At 41.8% G+C, this 26,926-nt stretch overlaps 2 protein-coding genes and 1 long non-coding RNA gene across 4 annotated transcripts in view; 1 reads left to right on the plus strand and 2 right to left on the minus strand.

Moving 5' to 3' along the window:
- The window catches only part of TUBB1 (tubulin beta 1 class VI), a 481,315-nt gene that overhangs the window by 292,057 nt on the left and 162,332 nt on the right, over window positions 1-26,926 (minus strand). The gene's annotated exons all lie outside the window — the stretch shown is intronic.
- LOC134492848 (uncharacterized) lies at window positions 1,594-11,654 on the plus strand. Of its 2 annotated transcripts, none has more exons than XR_010067527.1 (4): window positions 1,594-1,663; window positions 4,761-4,854; window positions 7,355-7,490; window positions 10,481-11,654. It is a non-coding gene; the product is annotated as an uncharacterized LOC134492848 (long non-coding RNA). The 2 variants fall into 2 exon arrangements; XR_010067528.1 differs by having other exon boundaries at window positions 1,645-1,663; window positions 4,761-4,790.
- LOC134492930 (uncharacterized) lies at window positions 11,683-20,551 on the minus strand. The gene is made up of 4 exons (XM_063297108.1): window positions 20,540-20,551; window positions 14,706-14,745; window positions 13,940-14,010; window positions 11,683-13,130 (listed from the first exon to the last, which is right to left on the minus strand). Exons 1-4 carry the CDS (start codon window positions 20,549-20,551, stop codon window positions 12,510-12,512), a joined length of 744 nt encoding a protein of 247 aa, XP_063153178.1. The 3' UTR covers window positions 11,683-12,509.

Raw genomic sequence — 26,926 nt, forward strand, 5'->3', positions numbered from 1 at the left:
ATGCCCCGCTTGTCCCTCCTAGTTGCAGCCCTGATCTCCACAGCTGTTTACTTTAACAGAGGCTAGTCATAGATGACTATTTAACTGAAAAAGATGACTTTTACTCTAAATAATTTATTGCGGGAAGGTTATCTTAGATTACCTGAGAAACGTGTAATCAAAGCAGATTTTTTTTTTTTGTCTAATCTTCCCTTTGGGAATTGTCTTTTTTTTTAATTAAATACAATTAAGATTATATGCCAGTACAAAGTGATTAACATAGGTCTTATTCCTACAGTAATTTTATTCCCACGACCTTGTGAGGTAAATTGAACTGAAAAACAGCAATTGTTTAGCAATAGCCTGGTAAATTAGGGAGGAGCCTTTCTGAGTTTTTCAGTGCCCCATTATGCAGCTGCAGTCTCCCCCACCCTTTTTATCTAATCATTCCCTAGGCAGCATCTCTTCTTTATCTCCCAAGGTCATTCCTACATACCATTAGACCCAGTGAACATAGGGAATTCTGGGAGCTGACATCTACGCAACTTAAAGTTGCTGAGGTTGAGGAACGGAAATAATCTAGAGATTATTTCTGACAGAGGATGGGTGACTATGTGTTACCTGGAATTGTTAGGCTTCATTATTAGCTTTTAAGGAAAGGTGATATTGGCATTTCTAACATGGCAGTCTAGGCCTCTTTTCTAACTTTAGGAAAACATTTTTTCTTCTGGGACAAGGCCATTTCTTCTGGTATGTGAGAACTTGCCTTTTCAGCAACTATACAATAGGGAGCGTATGCTGGAAGTCCTTGAATACACTTGCAAGTTTTAAAAGATACAAACCCCGCTGGGAAAGGGACTAATGTAACTCGTGGAATGTTATCTGGAATCCGTGTTTTCTGTTGTTCAATTCTCACATGTAATCAGTGTCTTTCATTGTTTACTTATTTTATGACGTATCACATGTACTGAATGTGTGTATCATTTGTTTCTGCACCCTATAAAAGGTCTTCACCCCCCCTTAAAAAACACTTTTTGCTTTTGCCTGAATTGCTGTGTGATTCCTGTTTTCAGGTAGGCAGAAAGCCACCTTTGCAAAGGTTGTTTCTCTCCCAAATTCAGGGAATAGGTCTTCAGCTCCACGCCAAACTCGGGGTGCCTGAGTTTACAGGCAACATATGGACCCCTCTCCCACACTGTAAACATAAGGATGATGCCTACAGAGAACAAGATTTAAATTGGTTGGTCAGCCCAGCACTCCTCTACCACTGCCTCTCCACTGGCTGGAGATGATGGGGCTTGAAGCTCCTCTCGGAGCATCAAGCTGAGCAGTGTTTCTCAACCTCAGCAACTGTAAGATGCCTGGACTTCAATTCCTAGAATTCCTCATGGGGAGTTCTGGAGTTGGAATCCACGCATCTTAAAAGTTGCTGAGGTTGAGAAGGACTCGGAAAATATTTCCTCTCCGGTGATGTTTTTTTGGAGGGAACGCACGAAGGTCCGTCCTTCACGCGGTAACTAGCGCGCCACGCCCCTAACGGCCATCCGGAGCTCGCGCTCGCTCCCTCCGCCGCACGTGCTCGGAGCCGAGCGGGGCGAGATTTCGCGGGACGGAGACGCCCCTCGCTGGAAATCTCGCGCGAGGTGATTCTTCCCCTTTCCCGTCGGAGCCGACAAGAACAGAGGTAAAGCAGGGCTAGAAGGGCTTTGGGGTTGTGCCGGGCTTCCGATGGGCGGCAGCGATCGGGGGCTTCCGTGACGCTGCGGCGGGCCCGAAGGCGTGGGGAGGGAGGTTTTGTGGCCTAGGGTTTGGGGAGTCCTGGTACCCCAATGGACGAGAACCCGGGTCTCCCCTCTTTCAGTCCCACCCTTGCCCCCCACCGGCTCTCTCATTTCTTACCTCGATACTCCTCCTTCAGGAGCTCAAGGCGGTGCACATAGTTATTATTTTGCACTTATTTATTATCCCACCTTTACTTTGCGCAACTCGAGGCGGCATACGCAATACTCCTGCCTCCCATGTTCTCCGCAAAAATTACCCTGTGAGGTGGGCTGGGCTGGGCTGGGCTGGGCTGGGCTGAAAGAGTGCGAGTGTTTCCGGGGTCTCCCTAGTGCCTGCAACACCATAGAAAAAGTGGTGGTCTGTCTTATTTGTTTGATACAATGATTGCATTTATATCCTCCTGCAATCCAACGATTGTTAGCGGCAGCGGCGCAATATCCCAGGGTTACTGGATTCTCACTATAGCTCCCTTCAGTGGTTGAAAAGGCAGGCTGTGTTAATACAAAACACTATCAACTCTGCATGTTTGTTATACAAACATACAAGGCAGTTTGCAATAACAGTTTTGTGAACCAACTGAAGAGCCCTTCCTGTCTTCTTTTTCATTCAGGGAGGGAGTAGAATGCTATTTATTCATCTCCCAACTCAGTCCACTCTTTCCTTCAAAGTGAAGGGTGGATTAAACTCAAAAACATTTGTAAGTGCCATTATAGTGAGGGCCAGGTGAAGTGATGAGCTGATGTGCCTTTTTTGATCAGTAGGAAGTTTTCTCCCTTGGGAACTGGGGCTATAACCAGATGTTCTCAGCTGCATAGTAAGATTATAATATATATATTTTATTGCTGAGAGTAGTTCATAGGTCTAAAGCTTTCAGGGTAGGCTTGTGTTGCTCTTCCATCTGGTAGCACATGTTACCTTTCCATCACTGAAATCATTAAGTATGTGAAGGCAAGCTTGGACAGCTCACTAAGTTCAAGTCTTACGTAAGATCTGCTATTTTCTTCAGCCAAAGGGAGGTATTATTGTTACTTGCACAAACCCTGTTTTAGAGCTTGTAACATCACAAAGCTGCTTATATTCAAACTCATTATTATGCAGAGAAAGCGAATATAAAGTGGGCTATAAGCAGGCGATGTTCACAGAATTCAAAATTGCATCCACTATATGGTCTCTGAAACAGCTTCAGCTGCATTGTATACCCAATGAAAGAATAACCAAGGTGGGAAAAATTACCTCTATGTGTTTCAGTGCTGCTGCTTTTGGCCTGCTTTTGGCTCCATGAATTAGTGCTGTGCGTAGCTCTGCCTGGAAACAAGCTTTTGAAAGCAACAATCCTCATTAGTTTGACTCTGGATAAATTACACACAGTTGCTCTGTAGGACTAACACATAATCAGTATATGGGAAATAAGAAATCAGAATTAGAACGAATTACTCTGCTAAATCATTTATCTATTTTCTATCCTGCCTTTATTATTTTTATAAATTTATTTATTATTCACATTTATTTATTTATTCACATTTCTATTACTGTCCATCTCCCCACAAAAGGGGGACTTTTTAAATAACTCAAGGTGGTGAACATACCTAATACTCCTTCTTCCTCCTATTTGCCCCACAACAACAACCCTGTGAGGTGAGTTGGGCTGAGAGAGAGGGACTGGCCCAAGGTCACCCAGCCAGCTTTCATGCCTCAGGCGGGACTAGAACTCTCAGTCTCCTGGTTTCTAGCCCGTTACCTTAACCACTAGGCCAAACTGGCTCTATATTTTGGAGGTTTCAAAACATTCAAAGCAGAATGCCACCCTTAGCCATCACTGTGAGGTGAGGCACAGGACATGACAGAATAATTAAAACCATATGAGCTGTATATTCACTATATGTCACAATAAAAATACAACTCCCAAGAATTTGCAAGGAAGTAGTGATGGGATTTGATTCAGACTGAACATGTACAAAAGTAGTCCTATGGATTGCATCCTAGGAAAAAAGCCACAAATAAATGTATCATTGGGTACAATAATTGACAGAATACACCAAAGACACTGATGGCTGACATAATATCCTGGCTCAGTGCGCCAGAGGAGAGCCAGGCCTTTATAAACACCAACAGAATTGAGGCCATCATAGGCTTGGGGTACGACCTATGAACTACTCTCGGCAATAAAAATTCTGCCATGGCTGGCTGGGGAATTCTGGGATTTGAAGTCCACACATCTTAAAGTTGCCAAGGTTGAGAAACACTGGCTTAATAAATGGGGCCCAGTGCAAGGCAACCCTCACTGATTTTACTGGCCAAGCAGAGATAATTGGAGATAGTCAGCCCCTTGAATATCCTGGCCTGGTGCTATGAAGGGCTTCAGTTTACCTAAATTTTGACTGGATTGTGACCTTGAAAGGGTTAGCAGTGTTCTATCTTTGTGTTGGTCACACTGTAGAGCAGTCCTAACCCTTTCAAAATGGTTATGTTGAGGGGCTTAGATGTCACCCTTAATCAGTAGAGAAGAATTCCTTACAATTCTAGTTACATTTACAAAAAATAAATTTCTCAAAGGTATCTTCACCACCAATGTCTCACATATGGGATGTGCTTGGGCAACACAGGGGTAAGCTTGGATGTAGTTTATGTACAATGATTTCCTAGTGTCAGAGTAGAGGTGGTAGTACTGCTTTTACCAAAAGGAATATGAGCCTAATTTTAAGATGGTTCATCTCACCATAAAGCAAGATTACACAAAAACATATACTTACCCCTTTTACTATACTCTCAGATCCTCTCATTTTAAAGGTAAGTTAAAGTTATATTTGAGTAACTTAAAGTTGAGAAAAATAGCTAGTCTTCCTAAATGCAGTAAGAGATAAAGGATGTGGGCATGAAAATCTGCGGGAAAAGAAAGAGAAGCAGTAAATTCACTACCTAGTTAAGCTGGTCTGTTACTTAAATTGTGTATACTTTACAGTGAATTGTGTTTTGGTAGTAATATTTTATGTTTCCCTTAGGCAAACAGAGAAAATATCCTGTCGGATGTGGTAAAGCTGGAGGCATTAACTTTGACAAATAATAAGGAAACACTTTCGGTCACTCTATAAATCAGTGGGGAGGGGAGTATTAAGCACCCACAAAGTGACTTCCTAGACTGTTAAAATTTTATTTTGCTTAAGAACTTCCTTTCCTTTTGTCCAAAGAAAGCAAGCATGCAGTTTCTTGAGCAGCCAGTGACAACCTGACATGGTATTTCCCATCTGTTATCAAAGTCCCTGGAAGTCATCCGGGCTAGGGACTGTGTGAACTCTTAGTGATGTTTACCTGTTGGCAGAACAGGTGCTCTCTATGCTGGGCATTTTGTTGTTTATTCATTCAGTCGCTTCCGACTCTTCGTGAGTTCATGGACCAGCCCACGCCAGAGCTTCCTGTCGGTTGTCGCCACCCCCAGCTCATGGCCAGCCACAAATCAGTTTTTTCACGGAAGCAAAGTGAGAAGGCAAAAAGAAATTTGTCCCAGAAATAAGTGCAGTTGAGCTCAAAATTAAATCATTTTTTTTTTCTGGCAAATACAACTAAATACCTAGTTTTCAAAGGTCACACACATTGTATTAAAAACCCAATATGTATACAGATTAGGTTTGCATAATGAGCTAGTTTAGTGAGTAGTTAGCTAGTTTATGGCTTAATTGGTCGTGTGGCTTGTTTATGGTTTAATCTATTGTGCAAATGTGGGCAGATGGTTTAGTTGAGTAAACCATGGTTCAGTCAACTATGAACTAACACAACTGTAAACTCTGCTTACTCCTTTCTTTTTCCTGTTCAGATAGGGCATGTTGAAATAAAGCTCAAGGCTTTAGCCACCCACCCACCCACCCACCCACCCTGTTTTTATTTTTGATAAGGTATCCTTGGAAATAGAAATTATGTTAGAAGCTAGTGTTCTGCAGGATACCAGCTTCCCTTTTATTTATTTTTTTAATTAAGTCAGATGAGGCAGGAATGTGGCAGGTAGCAAGAATGTTGTCTGTAGCACATTGGAGCCCATTATATCACTTGTGCATGAAAAAAAGACCACAGGTTCCGCAGGATAGTTGTAAGGGCTTTAATAGGTGCATTATATAGCATTATAAAGCATGGTTAAGCTATGTGTTACTAAAGTAATTCTCTCATAACAGTTCAAATGACTCAAATCTGTGCTGTACTTTAGTATACAATCCATAGTGATTTACTTGGCAGTTTCTCAGTGAGAATGGGAGCTGTAGTTAAAACGATTGAGACTAGACTTACAACTAGATAGTTGCTATATTGTACTGTCATGCTTGGAGAATAGTAACTGATTTCTGTTTACTCATTGTTTTCCTAAGAATCGGACATCAATCCCAATATTTGGAATGTGTGGACAATGAAACTAAAAGAAATAAGAGTTATATTCTGGCCTACAGAAGTTAGGTGGAAATTTGTGTGCTGCATTTTGGACCAACTGAAGTTAGATATTCAAAAGCACTGTGGGTAACTGAAGCAAAATCTGATTCCAGGAAGATGGTGGCATGTGAAATCACACAACCTGGTAAGGTGACCTGTCATCCAGAGAAAAAGTTATTTCCAGAAGACTTTCTCTCCACCACCACCCCAGAAGAAAATACATACTAACCTCTTCTTCATTGGGGAATGTAACCTGATACCCAGACGATTACTACATTTATCTTATCTGATTGACCTCATCCATTCTTGTATTTATTCCTGAGATTGTTGTATTACTTCCACTGCTTCTCTAAGCAGTAGAAATGAGAGAGAGTGCTGCATGTGCAAAGTGATGGTGCTTCATTTAGAAGCCTTATGGGGCCTTTGGTTTAATGATGTTACAAACCATAGAAATGAAATAGGTTCTCGATATACCCCTGCAAGCCAGCAGATGTGCCATAAAATGGAAGCCGCCTAGCAGCACCTTCTGAGGTCAGGAATGGAAGCACTAAAGATAATGTGCATAAATAAAAAATGGCTTTTGAGTCAGTCCTGGCATCTACATGGGACAAGCTCCTGCAGTTTTCTTGGCAACATTTTTGGAAGTGGGCTAAATGAGTGACTGGCCTGAGGGTTTTATGCCTATGATAGAACTAGAACTCAGTCTTCTGGTTTTCTAGTCCACTGCCCTTATCCAAACTCACCATCTTATAAATAAATAATGCAGTAAGATGATGCATTAATGTTATGATGTGTGCCCACCCTGACCACTAATACTGCAATACCATGGTTCAAGAATTTCAGGATAATACTATTCTCATACCTTTATGGCTCAGATCATCTACTAGGCTAAACATAACAGTTCCAAAACTCACCCAGAAAGAAGATTGGATCACATTCAAATAATCAGTTTCAGCCAGGAAATGGAACTTAAGTTGTGATCATGTATTCCAAGATGACATTTTTCATTTTTTTTAAAAAAATGAATATAGTGCATTATTTCTGTATTCTACTTTTTTAAAAGGTTTTTTGTTTTTTTTATTCTTGTTTGTTACAGCTTTAAGTTCTGATTTGCTAGCTATTCAGGGAGTGGTTAATATAGATGCAGAAAATAAATGTGTGCTTCCTTTCTAACCATTTTGGACAGGTTGCTATGAGATATTACTATTTGAAGAATAACAAGTATTACTGCTCCACAGACCACCTAAATAAGCTCTGAATGCTTGTTAGTGAGCAGACAAGATTGAAGTATTCCAGAAAGTGAGCCAGATGGCACCGGCTTAGTAAGTGTCATTTGCTTTTTCCCCCCTACATTATTTTTGAACGTGTTACGTTTTTGTGTTTTTATCCTTGTGCTGTAATTCATTCCAAATATTTTAAGGTTTAGAGCAGGCCTGAGTAAACCTGTCTTAGTTCTAAATTTGCCCTCCATGCTACTACGGTTGTGTCTGCTACGTTGCCTTCTTCCCAAGGGAGGGGAGATGTAAAAATTGTATTCAACGAGACTAGCGCAGTATCATAACACATTTCATTGTTTTGATGTGCTTTGCTTCTCGAAGAGAAAGTTCAGATACTGTTGGCTGTGATTGCAAGTCTTGTATCACAGTCAAATGGTATTGGTTATAAAATTAGATAATAATGCTATTTTCTGGAACAAAGTATCAGTGGATCACACTGATACACAATATTTATTTATTCATTTATTTTTCAAATTTTACCACCATCCATCTCCCCCAATATCTGAGTACTGTAGAAGTGACTCTTTTAAGTTGCCTTTTTCCAAAACAGGCTACTGGTAATTCTGGAGCATTTTTAATTTTCATAACCAATTTAATAGTGTTAAGACCACATCACCCTGTCTATAAGGATGCAGAACCACAGAATTTCACAAGTAGCATTTTAGTCAGATAAAAAAATTGCCAGAGTAGTGTATTAATGTGTTTGGAGTGCTCTAGAACCTTATTTTCCTCTAGCAAGGACTTAGGTTAAGTAAGATTTGGTATCTTAACTGAGAAAATGTGAGTTGTTGTTCAGTGGGAAATACAGACTAAAATATTTGCCTTTGCCCTAAGTATACTGAAAAAAGTGGGTCAGATGCATTATCCATTTGGAGATATTGGATTATATACAAACATTTTAATTAATGGCATCAGACTAGCCTGCAGGCCTAAACTATGCAGATCTTCTTTCCAGCCTGTAAGTTGTGGAAGGAGTCCTTGTAATCAGAAGGGGAAAAAACGTATTTGGAAAGAACGTTTTTGCCTATGTTCGAAGGTATTTTTGAAGCAACTGGTGGAGAGGAAAGGGCTGACAGTGCTACAGTTTAATGCAGATATCATCTGCCTTTTTACTGTGCAATAGTGAAGCTTTCAACTAGCTTCCATTACAGGTAGTCCTTGACTTAAATCCATTCACTTAGTGACCATTTGAAGTTACGACGGCACTGAAAAAAGTCACCTGTGGCCAGTCCTCGCACTTAACGATCGTTGCTATGTACCCGCGGTCACATGATAAAAATTTGGGCGCTTGGCAACCGGCACATATTTGATGGTTGCAGTGTCCCGGGGTCACGTGATCACCATTTGTGACCTTCCCAGCCAGGTCCCAACAAGCAAAATCAGTGGGGAACCGCGTGATTCACCTAATGATAGTGGCAAAAAAGGTTGTAAAATCCAGTGAAATCACATGTCTCATTTAATGACCACACCACTTAACAAATTTTCTGGTCCCTAGCAGTTCGAAAACATGCAAATGTGAGTAGATTAATAGGTACCGCTTCGGCAGGCAGGTAACAGCGTTCCGTTTAGTCATGCCGGCCACATGACCACGGAAGTGTCTACGGACAAACACCGGCTCTTCGGCTTTGAAACAGAGATGAGCACCGCCCCCTAGAGTCGGACACGACTGGACTTAATGTCAAGGGAAACCTTTACCTTTACCTTATTGTGGTCGTAAGTTGAGGACTACCTGTAGTGGAAAATGAGGATACTAGGCTTTGTACATGGATATAACCTACATGGAATGGAAGTGTATTGAGAACTCTGCCAAGAAGAGATATCTTAGCGCATTTGGGGATCTGATTAGATTTCTAGCTGTCATGTAGCCCCCAATATGCTAACCTGTATTTGATTCAGATGTATTTGATATATCCTATTGATACATCAGGGGACGTGGTGGCGCTGCGGGTTAAACCGCTGAGCTGCCGATCGGAAGGTCGGCGGTTCGAAACCACGCAGCGGGGTGAGCTCCCGTTGCTAGTCCCAGCTCCTGCTCACCTAGCAGTTCGAAAACATGCAAATGTGAGTAGATCAATAGGTACCGCTTCGGCAGGAAGGTAACGGCGTTCCGTGTCGTCATGCTGGCCACATGACCCGGAAGTGTCTACGGACGCCGGCTCTAAGGCTTAGAAACGGAGATGAGCACCGCCCCCTAGAGTCGGACACGACTGGACTTTACGTCAAGGGAAACCTTTACCTTTACTATTGATACATCAGAGCAACTTCCTTACTCTGATGTATCAATAGGATTATACTGAGAAGTTATATGCAATAGCCTTTTTATTGGTAAATGTTTCCTATGAAATTTGATCATGAATACATAATACATAAGATCAATTCATACTTGCATGAATGTGCTATGGTTTTGTTTTGTTTTTGTAGATTTTACATATTTTATACATGTTTAATTAGAGTTGTAGTACTGGTTTAGTTCTACAGAAAGCCTGATTCATATAGCACAAATGATTACTTACAGCCCTTTGGAAAGAATTATTAGTAAATATTATTTGAATTATTTTAGGCTAGGTATAATAGGGAACTTAATATATTGTATCTCTGTTGAACTTGTGTTAAACTATCTTTTCAGGATACTATAAAGTCCTGGGCAAGGGAAAACTGCCCAGCCTGTGATTGTGAAAGCAAAATTCTTTATATTAGTGGCATAAGGAATTGTCCAAGTCTTCCACTTTATATAAACATATATAAAGATACATATAAAAAGATATTTATATATCTTTGTGTTCTCCTTTTAATAAACTAGCATGTAAGGATGTGCACAAGCCAAAAAAATTCTTTTCTTTCAAGCTCAGAACCATTTTGCTCTGGATATTCTGATGAATAATTTCAGATCAGCAGTGATTTAGCAGCAAAAAAACCTCAAATGTTTTGGTTTGTTTTACGTTCTGGCTAAAACAAATCCAAAGGGACTCCAGAGTGACTTTATGCAGCAAGGGAAAAAACTGATGCAATACAAAATGTGTTCTTGCTTTTTCTAGATTCCTCTGTCAACGTTTACTTGACTTCAGATAGCCACATGGAGGCTCTGCAGGCTACCCATCTGTATGCCATCTCCAGGAAACGCCCAGGAACTGCTCATCCCTACTGCCATGGCAACTAAGCTGCAACTCACAGTCCCATCTTTTTTACACAGCTCTGCCAGTCTCCCCATTGCTTGGCAACAAGAATGGATCAGCAGCCCATTTGGGCAAGTATTTGCATATTGCTACAAGGGCTGGGATTGAGCCTCACAATGCAGGTTCAGACTAAAATTTGAGTTCTTTAGGTAACAGCTGTGTCTGTGAAATTTTAGAAATGGGGGGAGAGAAGATGATCAGGAGTTTTTATGCTGAGGGACCTTGATTATTTCACATGAGCCTAGGACTATTAGGTAGTGGTTTCTACTCTCTTCCCACTCCATCCACTTTCTCCATCTATGAATGTGGCAAATAAATATTGCAAGCGTAGGAAGTGCATTTCACACTGAGTCCTAAGGACATAGTGATTGAAGATTAAAGAAAGCCAGTCACTGGAAAGGGATTATATATTTTACCCCTTCCCATCTGCATTTCAGGATTGTGAACAGTCGTTAAGCCATCACTGTGCTCTGCCACTATAGCTCGCTGCCAAGTTTTAAGGGCTGCATGAAGATAAAAGCTAATTTCAGGGATTACGTAAAAGCAGCCAAAATATTAACTGGAAAGTCTTCAGAAGCCTTCTTCCTGCTTTTCCAAGCTTGTAGTGGAGTTTGACTGCTCTGTGCCATGGACTTTTGTCCCATGTTGCATTTTTTAAAAAAAATTACATTGTGGAAAGGCTTTTAGAAAGTTAGGAATAGTCATAATTGTGATCTTCAGTTTCAAGGAATAAAAATGTATGGTGGCATTTCAATAATTCATTTGGATGATTAGACGTTTAGTCATTTTTAGTATTAATCAATACATTCAGCAGAAGGCTCATCCGTCTCTGCTTTTAGTTTTGCAGAAATGTGTTTTTTTCTCTCTACTGCATGACCAGGCCACCATGATAAGGAACAATGACAGATTATCATGATCAATCTTTCTCCTGCTCAAAGAAAGGCACTTATGAATTTTACATGAAAGTTTTAATAGCTTGAAACACAAATTTTTTAAAAATATGAAAAGTTAAATATAAAACAAGTATAATATGACAGTGCAATTAAGCTCCAAATGAACATTGGTTCACAACAGTGTTCTAATGCAATGGAGATGCATTTAGGGAAGTGCATGATAACTAATTGGACAAAAATGCTCAACAAAAGATGTTTAACTGCCACCTAAGTGCACAGATTTGACATGTGTTTGTAAGGGGAGGAAAGAAAAGGAGTACCTTATTTATGCTTTCAGTACTTTGTGACAAAACTCATATGCATTTTCATTTGTAATAACAAATATTTTCCCCAACTAACCTGAGAAACAGAATCAAAGAATCTCTTCCAGTAATGGAAAAGGTAACCTTGTATCAAAGAAACAAGGAAATACATACAGATCTCTGCAGAAGGCACCAAATAAAGCAGTGCATGCTTGGGTTGTTTGCCAAAAGAGAAAATGGAATATGTGTGCGATACAAAAATGCTGTAGAGTGCCTTAAGGACATTGATTTCATGCAAAATTGTAGAAGGGAAATGTTATAGTAAATAAGCAGCACAGAGCATCTGAGAAAAGAAGTTGTTTTCCTACTTTCAGGGCCAACTTTCCACTTCTCAAAGGAGGCAAGTGATTCTTGTCTGATTTACTTTCTGTAGTATGAATAGAGAAAGTGATAAAATGGAGCTGAATGTACAGAGAATTTGATGAGAGAAATTACGATGTACTGAGCTTTTTGTGGGCATTTAAATGTGCAACTAATTGCTCATGTAAAAGCAAAGCACATATAAAGAAGCCCGGATCCTTGGCAAATATATGCATGGGAACAGCTTTTGACTCTTAAGATATAAGACAAAGGCAAATTGATTATGGCTGCCCCTTCACATTGCACTTCTGCTTTAAATAATGGGTAGCTTATTCCTTAGATTTCTATAACCAATCTATCTTCATCATCACTGCTGCTTACGTCGTCGTATTCCAAATGAGTTTGCTTATTCATTGCTTCCAAGCTTTGCTTTTGTTTAGATGGAGTTCCAGGTAAGGATTTATTTGAAACCAACAACTCAGTAGGTAGTCTTGAAGTGAGCAAAACAGGACATGGACTTTGGTGTGTGGGAGCAAATTGCTCTTTTAAAGAAGGATACAAATCTCCATTTATGACTTGTTCTTTTCTTCCTGTGATAGTAATAGGAGGCTCTAGAATAACATTTTTGTCCTTTGATTCTACGTTATCACAGCCTGCTTTTGAACTGACAGAAATCGGTCTAGTAATCTGTGATCCCACAAAGTTACATGGTTGGCTCTTCTTTGTATCTTTGAATTCCAAATTATAAGGTTCAGTGGAAGGCCCATAGTAGTCAGAATCCGCATCTGGGTGTTGTTCTTTTGGAAAGATTCCTAAGGAGCAACTATCTAGGCTGCTGGGGGGTTTTGCTGGTACATTATTAGACAGTGGACAGGAGTATGTAGGAACTTCTCGAATTGTAGAAATTCTTTGAAGAAATAAGCTGTCACCTGAGCATTCGTTAAGTCCAGGAGTATCCTACCAGACATAAAGAAGAAATTATCAATTCATCAACTGCTATGAGACTGCTAGTAATAATGGATGAGAGTATGCCACTGAATTCCACTTTCTGGGGAAACAAAAATGAGAGGCATTACTACATCCTTGACCTGCTTGAGGACTTCTTCACAGCAGCTGATTGCTCATTTTGGGAAGAGAATGCTAGACAAGATCAGCGATTAAGCCGATGGGGCTCTCTTCTAGGATACTAAGAGAAGCATCATCTACAAGAATGTCTTCTCATAATAACATGCTTTGGGGCAAACCTCTCATGCCACTTGGTCTTGTAAATAATTATGAAATATATCTTTTCACATAAAATTAGGTTCCATAAGAATGGCCATAATACAATTAATCTTATTAAGAACATATTTACTTAATATTAACTGAATATATTTAACCACTGACCACCGTAAATGGTACTATAATACAATATTATGGTATTCTTTCTTCGTACTAAAAAAAGCAAGCAAAATACATGCAATTCGTGATGTCACCAATACTTTACAACTCTCTTTAAAGTTTATATTTCTGATAGGCTCTTGGTATTCTTGAATCTTGTCTTTCCAAGTTTTCACTACATAATCCTGCTCTGCATTCTAAAGATACTTTTTTTTAATAAGGTCTCTCTATTAATATGAACATCATACTTTGTTTTTATTGTTTTTTAAGCAGATGTTACAACTATTCATTTGGTGAAGAATCAGTTAATAACCTACTTGTCAGATTAACATAAAGATACTTGATTTATCATGGGATGAAAATGTCATGCACAAGTTACTCCTTACATGTTTCCTATCATCCTCTTCCAAAGGGAGAGCTGTACTGTAAGATGGCTCTTGCAGATTTTGGTCATTTCCTGTTTGGGAAGAAAATACTCAATTAGCAGGATTGCTGATGCTGATACATTTTCAGCTTCTCAGAGAAGGGTAAATACATATGGATTTTGCTTACATCTGATTTCACTGTTTTTATATATATATATATATATATATTGTCATGTTCATCGTTCCAATGTTACCGCTGCATCGTAACGTTTCGCATGTCATTTGGCTGATGCGTGTTTCGTTTGGAAGGAGAGGAGGATTCTGTCTCATGGGATTGTTATCTGTTTGCAGCTGGATTGGAATGTGTTTGGGTTATCTCGTGTGTTCAAGGTTTCTTTCCCAGGACATCAGCAGAAATGGTTACCAGCACCTGGGGTGGGGGGAGTTTGAAACGGCCGGGCAAGGGGAGGGATTACGTTTGTGCCAAGGGTTTTTAGTTTGTATTTGGCACGCTTTTGCTCATTCTCAGCTTTCTCTGTATTTGCATACTATTCTTTAATAAATCAGATATCATTAAGTTCCTGCTTGTGAGTCTGAGTCTATTAGGGTAGGCAATCCTTACATAAAGCTGAGAATCCAAAAAATTTACCGTTAGCCCCTTTCCAGATTTATTTTGTGAGGGAGAAGTGCTAGTGATGAGCAAACCAAATCTCCAAACCGTGGAAAGCGAGGAATCGAGCGAGGGGGAACCCGACTCCACAGTGATAAGAACAGAGAGGGTCCCTACGTGGGAGCTCTCGGAAATTCGGGAGATGTCGAGCTCCAGCCTGGGAGAAGAGGAGGTTGGAGGTAAAAGAGCCCCTGAATTGACCGGCGAGTCGCCAGGCGAGCTGATCACCTGGGATGAAACACAGGGACCCCTACCAGGGACGTCCAAAATGTCTTGGAAACAGTGATACCCAATGTCCCCAACCGTGGTGAGGCAGGAGGGAAAGGAGGATTCCCAAACCCCTGACTGTATAAGACTGGTGGAGGCCAAATTGGAGTCAATAGAATTTATGCTTCAGAAAATATCAATGGACTGGGGTCCTCGGGAGAGGAGGAGAGGGGAGTCTAGTAATAGGCATCCGTCCCCTTCGTCGCCCCCCCATTCTTCGGAGGAAAGGAGTAGGACCCGGCACAGAGAGGAGGCAAGGGCGCCGAGGGTGCGAATTTCAAAGTCCCCTCCTCGAGAGCGGAGATCCCTGGGAGCTAAAAGAAAGTCCGACCGCCCAGCTGTGGTGAAGGGACCGCCCGGAGTGGGGGTTAAGGACTTTACAGTTAAATTTGATGGAGATCCAACTAAGTTATCGTTCTTCCTTACTAATGCAAGGAGTTATATGGATGAATGGGAACCGTACTTTTGTTCAGAAAGAGCCAAGATTAATGCCATTGCCACTAAGCTGAAGGGGCGGGCTGCCGATTGGTATGTGCAGTTATGTCAATCGGATGCTCCTGAGCTGGAGGAGTTCGAAGAATTCCTGTGGGCATTGAAACTACACTTTGAAGACCCGTTAGTGAAAGAAAGGGCAAAACGGGCGCTGAGGGAGCTTAGCCAGGGGACATGATCGGTAGCGGACTATGCTCTGGAATTTAAGGCTCTGGCTGGGAAGGTTGAGGATTGGTCCCAGTCTACCTTAATAGAGCTATTTAAGGACGGTCTGAACACGGAGGTCCTGAGGTGGTCGCTCGGTAGGGACGACCCAGATACCCTTTATGAATGGATACAGTTGGCAGGGAAGGCTGAACATGCCCATGAGACCTTCGCTCACAGGAAGGTGATGAGATATTCCGGGCTCAGCAAGGGATCCCGCCTTGCTGCGCCTACTGGAAAGGCCGGTCAACGTGCCTGGGAGGAGGAGAGGGAGCGCCGTTATGCGAAAGGGCAGTGCCTCCGATGTGGAAAGGAAGGTCACCGAGCGGCGGTGTGCCTGAAGGGCAAGACTGATGATCGTTCGGGGAAGCCAGTGGGGAAATCTCCCTCCCTACCCAGGAAAATGAAGGCAGCCAAGGCTGAAACTGAATTGGAGGAGGTTCCTTACTTCGGGTGCGAGGGGGAGCCCAATCTACACCAGCCGGCGGGAAACGCCAGCCACCTGCTCTAAAGAGCGCCTGCGGGCAGGTAGTGGAGGACGGGCGCGAACATGTTTCGGTGAGTGCCAACTGTCCCACACTGAACGTGAAAGTGAAGTTAGGCTCCCGCACCAGGACCGTTGAAGTTTGGGCATTGATCGATTCGGGGTGTTCGCGTTGCTCGATGCACCCTGATGTGGTGGCTGCTCTGGAGTTACCCAGCTTTCCACTACAGCGTCCCATGATTTTCACCCAGCTGGATGGTTCTACTGCGGGAGGGAAACCGGTCACCCATTTCACGGGAATGGTGGCTTTGCAATTGGGCAGCCACCGTGAGGGGCTGCAGTTTGTGGTGGCGCCTGTGGGGCATCCCCTAGTCATTCTGGGGATTCCTTGGTTGGTCCAACAAAACCCCTATATAAATTGGGTGCACAGGACTTTGACTTTTGGGGATGGTTTCTATCAAGCCCCTGGGGAGGAAGACGCTCTGGAGGCTGCAGTGGGGAGGGCGGTGGCAGCAACCCCGCATTTCACTGTCACACCACTGGAGGGCTTGCCAGAGCAATACCAAGGCTTTGCGGATGTGTTTGGTGAGAAAGAAGCAGACCAACTCCCACCCCATCGAAAAACTGACTGTGCGATAGAGTTGGTCCCCGACGCTCAACTGCCCAAGCCAAAAATTTATGCCATGACTCAGAAGGAACTGGTGGCATTGAGGGAGTTTGTGGACAAGAACTTGGCCAGGGGTTTTATTGAACCAGCAAATTCGCCAGTAGGCGCCCCCGTCTTGTTTCGGGCGAAGAAGGATGGGACATTGAGACTTTGTACAGATTACCGCAGATTGAATGCAGTCTTGATATTAAACAAATATCCTCTGCCATTAATAAAAGACATGTTAGCACATCTGGCTAAGGGGAAAATCTCTAAGCTGGATTTGCGGGAAGCCTATTTCCGCATCCGCATACGGGAGGAGGATGAATGGAAGACTGCTTTCAATTGTCCACTGGGTTCTTTTCAGTATAAAGTTTTGCCTTTTGGGTTGGCGGGGGCACCCGGGGTGTTCATGCAATTGATCAATGAAGTGTTACATGAACATTTGTTCAAGGGTGTACTGGTCTATTTGGATGATGTTTTGATTTATACTGAAACGGAAGAGGAACATGAGCACTTGGTGAAACAGGTGCTTAGCAAACTGAGAAAGGCTGAGCTCTATGCTAAGCTTTCTAAGTGTGAATTTCATCAGACTCAGCTTGACTACCTGGGGTAGAGGATCTCTGACAAGGGCATTGAGATGGATCCTGCGAAGATTCAAGCCATTTTGGGGTGGGAGCGCCCACATACCCGTAGGCAGCTCCAAAGTTTCCTTGGGTTTTCCAACTATTACTGCCAAGTCATCCAGGGGTTTGCAGAAATTGCGTTGCCTCTTACTGACTTGTTACGTACAAAGGGGTTGGGGGACACACACAAGGTAAAGAACCCAGGGGCATTGCTCAATTGGACAACTGACTGCCAGTTGGCTTTCGACAAACTCAAAAGCCTGTTCACTGCTGAACCCATTCTTCAACACCCTGATCCCACTAAACCCTTTGTGGTTCAAGTGGATGCTTCCGATTTTTCAATTGGAGCGCTCTTGCTGCAAGCAGATACTGAAAACCGCCTGAAGCTGTGTGCGTATCTGTCCCGGAAATTTTCCGAGACGGAAAGGCGGTGGCATGTTTGGGAAAAAGAAGCTTTTGCAGTCAAGGCTGCTTTGGAGGCATGGTGCCACCTCTTAGAGGGGGCTAAATGTCCTTTTGAGGTTTGGACTGACCATAAAAATTTAGAAGCGCTCAGCACGCCCCGTAAGCTCAGTCCTAAGCAGATTCGCTGGGCTCAATTTTTTAGTCACTTTGACTTTAAGTTGAAATTCATCCGGGCAGGAAGAACTTCCTAGCTGATGCGCTTTCCCGCCTGCCCCAGAATTCGGTCCAGGCACCTGACGTTGTGGGTATGGTGTGGACAGAACCCCAATTGGGTTTGCAAGCTGTCACACGCAGTCAAACTCGTGCACAGCTGCCTCCAGCTTCAGTTTCACTGACTGGGCAAAGGACGCCAATTCCCTCTCAATTGCAACAACAGTTTCTGCTGGAGGTGAAATCTGATACTTGGTTGCAAGCGAATAGAGACAATGTTACATTTGACAAAGGCTTAGCTTGGAAGCAAAACTGCCTCTATGTCCCTGACAGTTTGCGAAGGGAAATTTTGATTAGGTCTCATGATGATAAAGTGGCTGGTCATTTTGGGTTTGTCAAAACCTTGCACCTGGTGCGACGCCAGTTTTGGTGGCCCACATTAAGATGTGATGTAAAAAGTTATGTTGCTTCTTGTCCTGTCTGTGCCATGTCAAAACGGAAGGGGAGTAAACCGCAAGGGCTGCTGCAGCCGGTGGCCAGCCCCTCCCGTCCTTGGGAGGAGGTTTCTATGGATTTCATTGTGGATTTGCCTCCTAGTCAGAGGAAGACTGTGATTTGGGTGGTAAAGGACTACTTTTCCAAGCAAGCCCATTTCATTCCACGTGCTTCTATTCCGTCTGTTCAGCAATTGGCCCGCCTTTTTCTAATCCACATCTACCAGATTCACGGTAGCCCCTCCCGCTTGGTCACGGACCGCGGGACACAGTTCACTTCCCAATTTTGGAAGGCATTTTTGAAGCTGGTGGGCACCAAGCAGGCATTGTCCACTGCGTCGCATCCGGAGACTGACAGATCTACAGAGGTTCTTAATTCAACCCTGGAGCAATTTTTGAGGGCATTTGTCAACTATCAGCAGGATAATTGGGTTGATTTGCTGCCTTTTGCTGAGGTGGCTTATAACAACGCTGTCCATCAAAGCACAGGACACACCCCTTTCCATATTGTTTTTGGACGGGATTTTGTCCCCATTCCTGAGTTGCCTCAACCCCCCACGCAGCCCTGCTCTGCTTCTGATTGGGCTGCTCAACTGGCAGACTTGCGGCCAGTAATTCAGCAGGCATTGGCTGATGCCCAGTCTACTTATAAACTGCATGCTGGTAAGCGACGAGCCCTTCAACCTGATTTTAAAGTTGGTGATCAGGTCTACCTTTCCACCAAGTTCATTAAGTCCCCACAGCCCTCGAAGAAATTGGCTCCTAAGTTTGTTGGTCCTTTTCCCATTGTGGGAGTTGTGAACCCTGTCATGTTTAAACTGGATTTGCCACACAATCTGAAAGATTTGCATCCTGTTTTTCATTGCAGCTTGCTCAAGCCTGTCAACCATCTCGATCGTTGGCATCCACAACCCCCACCTCCTGCTCCAATCATGACCGACGGACAGCAACATTTTGAAGTGAAGGAGGTCCTTGATTCTCGCAGAATTCGTGGCACCCTGCAGTACCTCATTCGTTGGAAACACTTTCCCCATCCTGAGTGGGTGTCTGCCCGTGATGTTCAATCTCCTGTTTTAGTTAGACGCTTTCATCTGGCTTATCCCCTAAAACCTGCTCCTTAGTGTTTCGTTTTGGGGGGGGGTATGTCATGTTCATCGTTCCAATGTTACCGCTGTATCGTAACGTTTCGCATGTCATTTGGCTGATGCGTGTTTCGTTTGGAAGGAGAGGAGGATTCTGTCTCATGGGATTGTTATCTGTTTGCAGCTGGATTGGAATGTGTTTGGGTTATCTCGTGTGTTCAAGGTTTCTTTCCCAGGACATCAGCAGAAACGGTTACCAGCACCTGGGGTGGGGGGAGTTTGAAACGGCCGGGCAAGGGGAGGGATTACGTTTGAGCCAAGGGTTTTTAGTTTGTATTTGGCGCGCTTTTGCTCATTCTCAGCTTTCTCTGTATTTGCATACTATTCTTTAATAAATCAGATATCATTAAGTTCCTGCTTGTGAGTCTGAGTCTATTAGGGTAGGCAATCCTTACGTCTGTGTGTGTGTGTGTGTGTGTGTGTGTATTAAATTTGTATCACCGCCCATCTCCCCCAATGTATTTGAGGAATATTGAATAATTTACAGGCATCTCTTTAATTCTAATTACTTTGATATCTTTACCGTCTTATCCCCAAGGGATCAAAATGAGTTAGGATGTATTATTATATCGAAACAGCCCTGTGAGGCAGGCTAGGCTAATGATAAGAGCTGGCTGAAAGTGTTACGAAGAACTTCAGTAGCTGCCCAGACATTGCACAACCATTCATATTACGGACTCACATAATGATAATGTGAAATCATTACATTACAATGCTACTTTGGTGTTAATATGAAGAATATAAACAAAAATTAAATACCTTGCTTCACTCATGCCAGAATCTTGGAAGCTCATAGGAAAAATAACAACCAGGTGTGACGGCATGGAGAATCTTAACTAGAACCAAGGAAAATTTCTAGGCTTTGAAAACTACATCTAGCTGGGCCTAGAGACTTGATCTTGCATTGGTAAGAAATGGGAGGAAAATCAGTGAGGAGAAACCAAGTGTTCCAAAGGAATAGAAGGTAGAAGAAAACAATACCATCAGATCCATTCGTATCCTTATTTTAATAAGGTTTAAGATGCATGACTCGGCCAGCACGTTGCCTTGCACTCCTATTTGATGGGAGTAATTTATATTAACATTTATTACAGATGCTTCTATGCAGCTTCAATCATTTTGCAAAATTGTCTCTAGGTTAACAATCCTACCTTGCGTACAATTTGAGAATATGCATGGGCTGAAACTGAATTTTAGCTCCACTTGGGGCATCGTAATTTACCAAAGAGTATTATGTGAAAGTCTCCATTGGCCAAAGCCAAGATGAGCCTATAATCTAATGATAACTATGGCATGTGGAAGATTGTTATTTGGAACATAAAATGAGTGCATGGGAAAGGGAATGGATTAATGAATGAAATAATATAAAATTAAAATGACATACTGTGTGCTTGTGAAGCTAAGAGAAGGATGTAACGGATGTTGTGAAATGAAGCTAATGCATGCAAGGAAAAGAAGGTACAGGTTTAATTAAGATAAGATGATAAGATAAGCTTTTATTGTCATTTCACTGTACACCAAAGTGTACATTAAAATGAAATTTCGTTGCAATTGGCTCAAGCAATAAAATAAGAATACCATAATTACCGCAATATGTGATATACATTCTTTACCCATTCCACTCCTCTAATCTTTATCCCTAATATCAGTCCTACACCCAGCATGTGTACCCATGGAGTAAGAAGGAATTATTAGGAGTTCAGGAGTCTAATAGCCCAGGGGACAAAACTGTTGCCTAATCTAGCTGTTCTACATCAGATGCAGCGGAACCTTTTCCCAGAGGACATCAAGGAAAACGAGCCATAATGGGGGTCGAAGGGGTCACTGGCAGTATTTTGGGCCCTGGACAGACAGCATATATGCACTATGTCCTGAATGAGAGGAAGTGAGATCCCAATTATCTTCTCTGTGTGAGGTTTTTATTTTAAGGCCTAATTTCAGAAACTCACAGCACAATCACGATGGATATGCGAAGTTCTTTATTAGGTCTTTACCTAAGACTGTCAAAGCCACAACTGGCTCCACTTCCTCCCACCTCCCTCCTTTGTCTTCCCGCCTTTTCTTTGTCCCACCCCTTCCTCTGTGTTGACAGCTTGCATGATGGTGGCCTCTCAGTCTCTCAGTTGTGAATGGGGTTGCTGCCATCTGCTCTCTTCTTAGCCCTTGCCCCTTCATTGCTTGTAGTCTCTCCTCTATCCTTCCTTCCCTTTGATGTGTAAGGTTAGAGCACCCAGGTGCAATTAACCATTGCCCCTGGGTTCTCCATCCTTACACTCTCACCACCAGGGTCCTCACCACCCTCTGCCTTCTTATCCGAGGCACTACAACCTCCAAACCACATAGAAATACAGTCAATACACTCTCTATAGTTGGTCAATATACTCACTATAGTGCCTCTATAGAAAGTAAGAAGGATGGGAGGTGGAAGATGTGCCTTCCTCATCCAGCACAAAAGATACAGACGCTGCTGTGCTCATCTTACCAAAGATACAGTATTAAGAGACCAAGTCAGGCTGTTTGTTATCTGCATCCCCAGATACCTGATGCTACTGACTGACTCCACAGCTATGTCATTAAGACTGGTGTATGGCTGGGCCAGTTCTTTCTAAAGTTGATAATCTCCTTGGTTTTTTCAACATTTAGAACCAGGCTATTTATATTACACCAATCCACCAAACCCTTCACCTCCTCCCTATAAGCCCAGTCACTGTCATCCCTGAGAAGACCCACCACCGCCGTATCATCCGCATAGTTCACACCAAAATTGGTGGTAAACCTGGCACAGCAGTCATGGGTCATCAGGGTGAACAGCAATGGGCTCAGGATACAGCCCTGAGGAGAACCGATGCTCAAGGAAATAGGGCTGGAGATACTGTTTCCAACTTGCACCGACTGGGGTCTGTCAGTAAGGAAGTCAAGTAGCCAATTGCACAAAGGAGTACCAAGACCCAATGAACCCAGTTTGTCTACCAGATGCTGAGGAATGATCGTATTAAATGCTGAGCTGAAATCAACAAACAGCAATTGCACATAGCTATTCTTCTCCTCTAAATGTGCCAAGCTCAAATGGAGAGCAGAGGAGATTGTATCTTCTATAGAGCAGTTCCGCCGGTAGGCAAACTGAAGTGGATCAAACGATGGAGGAAGTCTGGAGACAATGTGGTCCTTTATCAGCCTCTCAAAACATTTCATCGTAACAGGAGTGAGTGCTATTGGGCGATAATCATTAAGACATGAGATTATAGATTTTTTAGGCACAGGTATAATTGTGAATGAAAAGGTTAACATTTACGTCAGAAAGTACTTGATAGCATCATCAAGGTGGTTGTGGAGACACATAAAAGCAGAAGAGCAGTGCCTGGTAATTACTGAACGTTAACACCTCAGTGAAGTGCCGAAAAAAGGACTGGGCCATTTGGAAATCCAAGAATGAGTAAGAATGGTGACTGGGGAGTATTTGCTTTGAATATGTGGTGAGCATGTCTGGTAAAAGAATTAACATAAAAGCATGATTGATTTAATTATCCAATAGAAGAATATGTGTAGCTCAGGGTTGAACTGTGGAGCTCCTGGTGCTCTCTGAGCTTGGCTGTTTGCTTGCAGACGTTTCATTACCCAACTAGGTAACATCATCAGTATTCCATGCATATTCCTCACAGTGACCCTGTAGGTGAAACCCAGTATTACTCCCTCCAAAGAGGGACCAATGACATGTAAAAAAAGCCAGAAAATTTTGGGTTCAAATACATATAATGATACAAAGAATTTTAAAGATCAACATTCAACTGAAACCAGAATTTTTCTTGCGGCGATTAATTTATTTTATATAGTTATTTGATAATAGACAGTACATTAGAAAAGAATCATGGAAGATTATACTGTATATGATTACTGCTGCGAGACTATTATATGCGCAAAAAAGACAGATTCTGAAATAGCCACAACAGAGGGAATGGTTGGTGAAGATGACAGAATTAGTAGAGATGGCAAAATTAACTCGTTTGATTAGAGAAAGAACAACTACATTTATCAGTGACCGGAAACCCCTTATGACTTTTTTGCTGAAAAAAAAAAAGAAAAATGAACTTGTGATTTATGGGTTTGAAGAAAGGGTAGCTCGTGGAAATTATGATGTAACCTTAGGGAGGGTAAAATATAAATGTATTTATAACCACTGTCAAAAACATCAGAAGCTGCTGCTTTATAATCTTTTCATTCTTTGTCTGTTTCTGTCTTATTCACTATTCTTTCTTTCCTTTCTTTTCTAATATTTGTATTGTTTTTATCTTCTAAAAATTTCTTCAGTAAAACTTACATTTAAAAAAACTAAGTATATTGAAGAGGTTTGGTCATAGAGAACAGATGAGAATCAAATTGTACAACTAATATATGAGGAGGAAATGAGTTGAGAGGAAGAAGGAAGCCAAAAATTAGTGGCAGGAGTTGATGATATCCTTACAAAGAGGTAGATGAGAAGTATAAAGAATAAAAAGCACAGTGTGAAGTTGTACACGGATGTGGTGGAAGCACAGATGGTTTATGGAAAGGTATGGTAAATGGCTCAAATTATCCTACTTTGGACACATTATGCAAAGACCCAACTCTCTGGAGAAGGCTCTAATGCTGGGAAAGGGAAGGCAAGAGAAGAGAACAACCAGGAGCAAGGCGGATAGACTCAGTTACAGCAGCACTGTTGGAAGAGCTGAAGGACCAGTAGGGACAGATCATCATGGAGACAATCAACCTATGTGGTCGCTAAAAGTCGACAATGACTTGATGGCACATATCAAAACATGGTGAATGGTGTAAATTAGATGTAGCTATTTTTTAATCTCATGCCTATAATATTTTTTAATTACTTCTTTTTTTCTGTTTTTCCACAAAGCTGCTTTTCCCAAAATTGAGTAACGCAATCGGTATCTGTACATTCTTAATATGGAACATTTGTACAAAGTCGCAACAAAGATCAATTCTTACATATCTTATCAGATTTATAATCTATTTTTCCATCTATGGAAGATAAAAATAGATTAGTTCAAATTCATAATCTGCATTACTACTTGAATTTTAACATCTGAAGATCAAAGGACAGAATATTTAAAAAGTCCAGTACAAAAGCTATGCTGTTTCTTATCTTATTGCAGTAGAAAAGCTGGGCCTGGTAAAATTCCATCCTTGAAAAATCAAGTTATATTCTTTACTGTAACCTATTACAAATTCAAGTCTCCAAGGAAATTGACACTAAGGAGCTAAACCAGGATGACAGAAAAGAATTTGAAGCCAGGAAAAAGTGTGCCAAGCAAGAAATTGACCAAAGCCTTAAATCAAGCCCCAGGTATAATTCAAAGAAATACTACCCAGGAATCCTGAACACATGCAGCCCCACAAACATCCTAGAAATTGAAGTCCTTTTGCACTACATTCAAAATTAATGTCTTCTTACAACAACAACCATATCATTATCTTATCTACTACCAGGCGATAGACACTTCAACATTTCCAATTCGCTTGGGTGTATCTTTAAGTACTTCCCACACACCCCACCTTCACGTCAGTTTCGATTCCTGACAACTGCCTGGACTAGTTCCTGGCAAGATTTCAGAAGTGGTTTGCCCTTGTCTCCTTCCTAGGGCTGAGGGGGTGACTGGCCCAAGGTCACCTAGCTGGCTTTGTGCCTAAGGCAGTGTCCTAACAGCCAGGAACCACGCTGAGACAAGAATAGGTCTCTAGTGTTTCATTACTGCTACATGACAGAAAATCCTAACAAACTGAAGAAGCGTGGGAAAAACCCAGACATATAAACCTCAAAGGCTAAGGCGGGCCCGATCTGTGTCTCTTTGAATGGCCACCTAATTCCTCAGTACTACGCATGCGCTTTACAGCCTGGATGGGAGCCCCCTGCTCGCCATCCTTACTCATGACAGGCAGGACTAGAACTCACGGTCTCCTGGTTTCTAGCCTGCTGCTTTAATAACTACACCAAACCTATAGTTACAAATTTCTTACAATACATAAAGAAGATATTAAAATATATTCAGGATAAATTATCAGGTTCTGCAGGATGACTATGAAGACCAAGAAGTCTGGGCAGAATCTTGATCACACCATCATGCCTATCATCTTGGCTGTTTTGGCCATACAACCCTGCCTGTGAAGTAGGTTGGACAGATAGAGAGTGACTGGCTGAAAGTCAGCCAGTATGCTTCCATGCCTGCAACCAGACATATTGATAAGTGTTGTTCGCAAGTTAAAAGTGCATCAAAAAGAACTTGTTAGATGGAAGAAAAGATGTGAATATGGCCAAAATCATGTAGTTCTGGTTTTCTATGTTACAGTGTCATGGCAAACTGAAATATAAATACCAGAAATAAGTGCAGGTATACATGTCAGGGAGCAATAATTCGCAATAAATAAATAAGTAAATAAAGTGTTAAGGAGCAGCTGCCTTTGACTTGAGAAATTTTTGTCATTCTCTACTCCCCCTCCTATCTGGCTTACCTAGTGAAGTTGGAAAAAAATGGCATTTGCCACAATGTTCCCAAATGCCAGAAGTATTGATATGGGAACACTTTCTGGAAGTCCTCAAGGCCCGGCATTGCTTGCTTGACTTGCAGCTTTTGAGAAGACGGTGTCTATGTCCGTGATGATCTTCATGTCTATATAATGAAATTTACAAATTAATGTTATGTCTTTAGAACATCCTTCAAGCTCACATTTTATCACAAATATTTAGGACTGATTTAGCTTGCCAAACTTCAGTAATCCAGAAAAAGTAAAGAATATTGTTTCCTGCACAGTTTGTCTCAAGGGGAAAAAAATTATGTTCAATGTAACCAACTACAATGCTCAACAACTGTTGTGAATAAAAAATGCCAGTAAATATACTTCTTGAAACAAATGATATTATATCTAATTAAAATGTGGTTCCATTTTTATTCCTCCTTTCAAATCTCCTTGATGATATAATCTGTTTTGTCTGGTATTAATTGGTTGTCTGCAAAGCAAGTTCTCATCCAAAACGAAATGGCTGTTCTATCTGGAAATTTGTATACTATTTTAACCATGTCTAGCATGGCTTTTTTTTCCTGGTACAGTAAAATTTTCAGCTGCCAGTACACAAGCTTCAGGATTTTATCCAACCTGAGCACGGTTTTTTGCTAATAGTTTTTGCATCAACTTTAAACTTCAGGAGAAATAAAAACATTTTTTTCAAATACCAGCATTACAACCCAACATTGATAAAACATAAAAACAGAAGTTGTCCTCTTTGGGGCTTCTTTCAGCATTTAATCTCTGCTCTTTCTTCCCTGTCTGCTTTCCCTTTTTCCTATTAATATTTCCATTATGTTTGTTTGCAGCGAAAAAGAG

Source organism: Candoia aspera, chromosome 3 (assembly GCF_035149785.1).
Source record: "Candoia aspera isolate rCanAsp1 chromosome 3, rCanAsp1.hap2, whole genome shotgun sequence".
Taxonomy (NCBI): Eukaryota; Metazoa; Chordata; class Lepidosauria; order Squamata; family Boidae; genus Candoia; species Candoia aspera.

Coding starts and splice junctions, on each gene's coding strand:
- LOC134492930 (XM_063297108.1), bottom strand. Junction 14,011..14,705: donor GAATTTCCGAGAGCTCCCAC/GTAGGGACCCTC, acceptor CTTCCCAAACAG/GAAATGACCAAAATCTGCAA. Junction 13,131..13,939: donor AAGAGGATGATAGGAAACAT/GTAAGGAGTAAC, acceptor TATGTCTGGTAG/GATACTCCTGGACTTAACGA.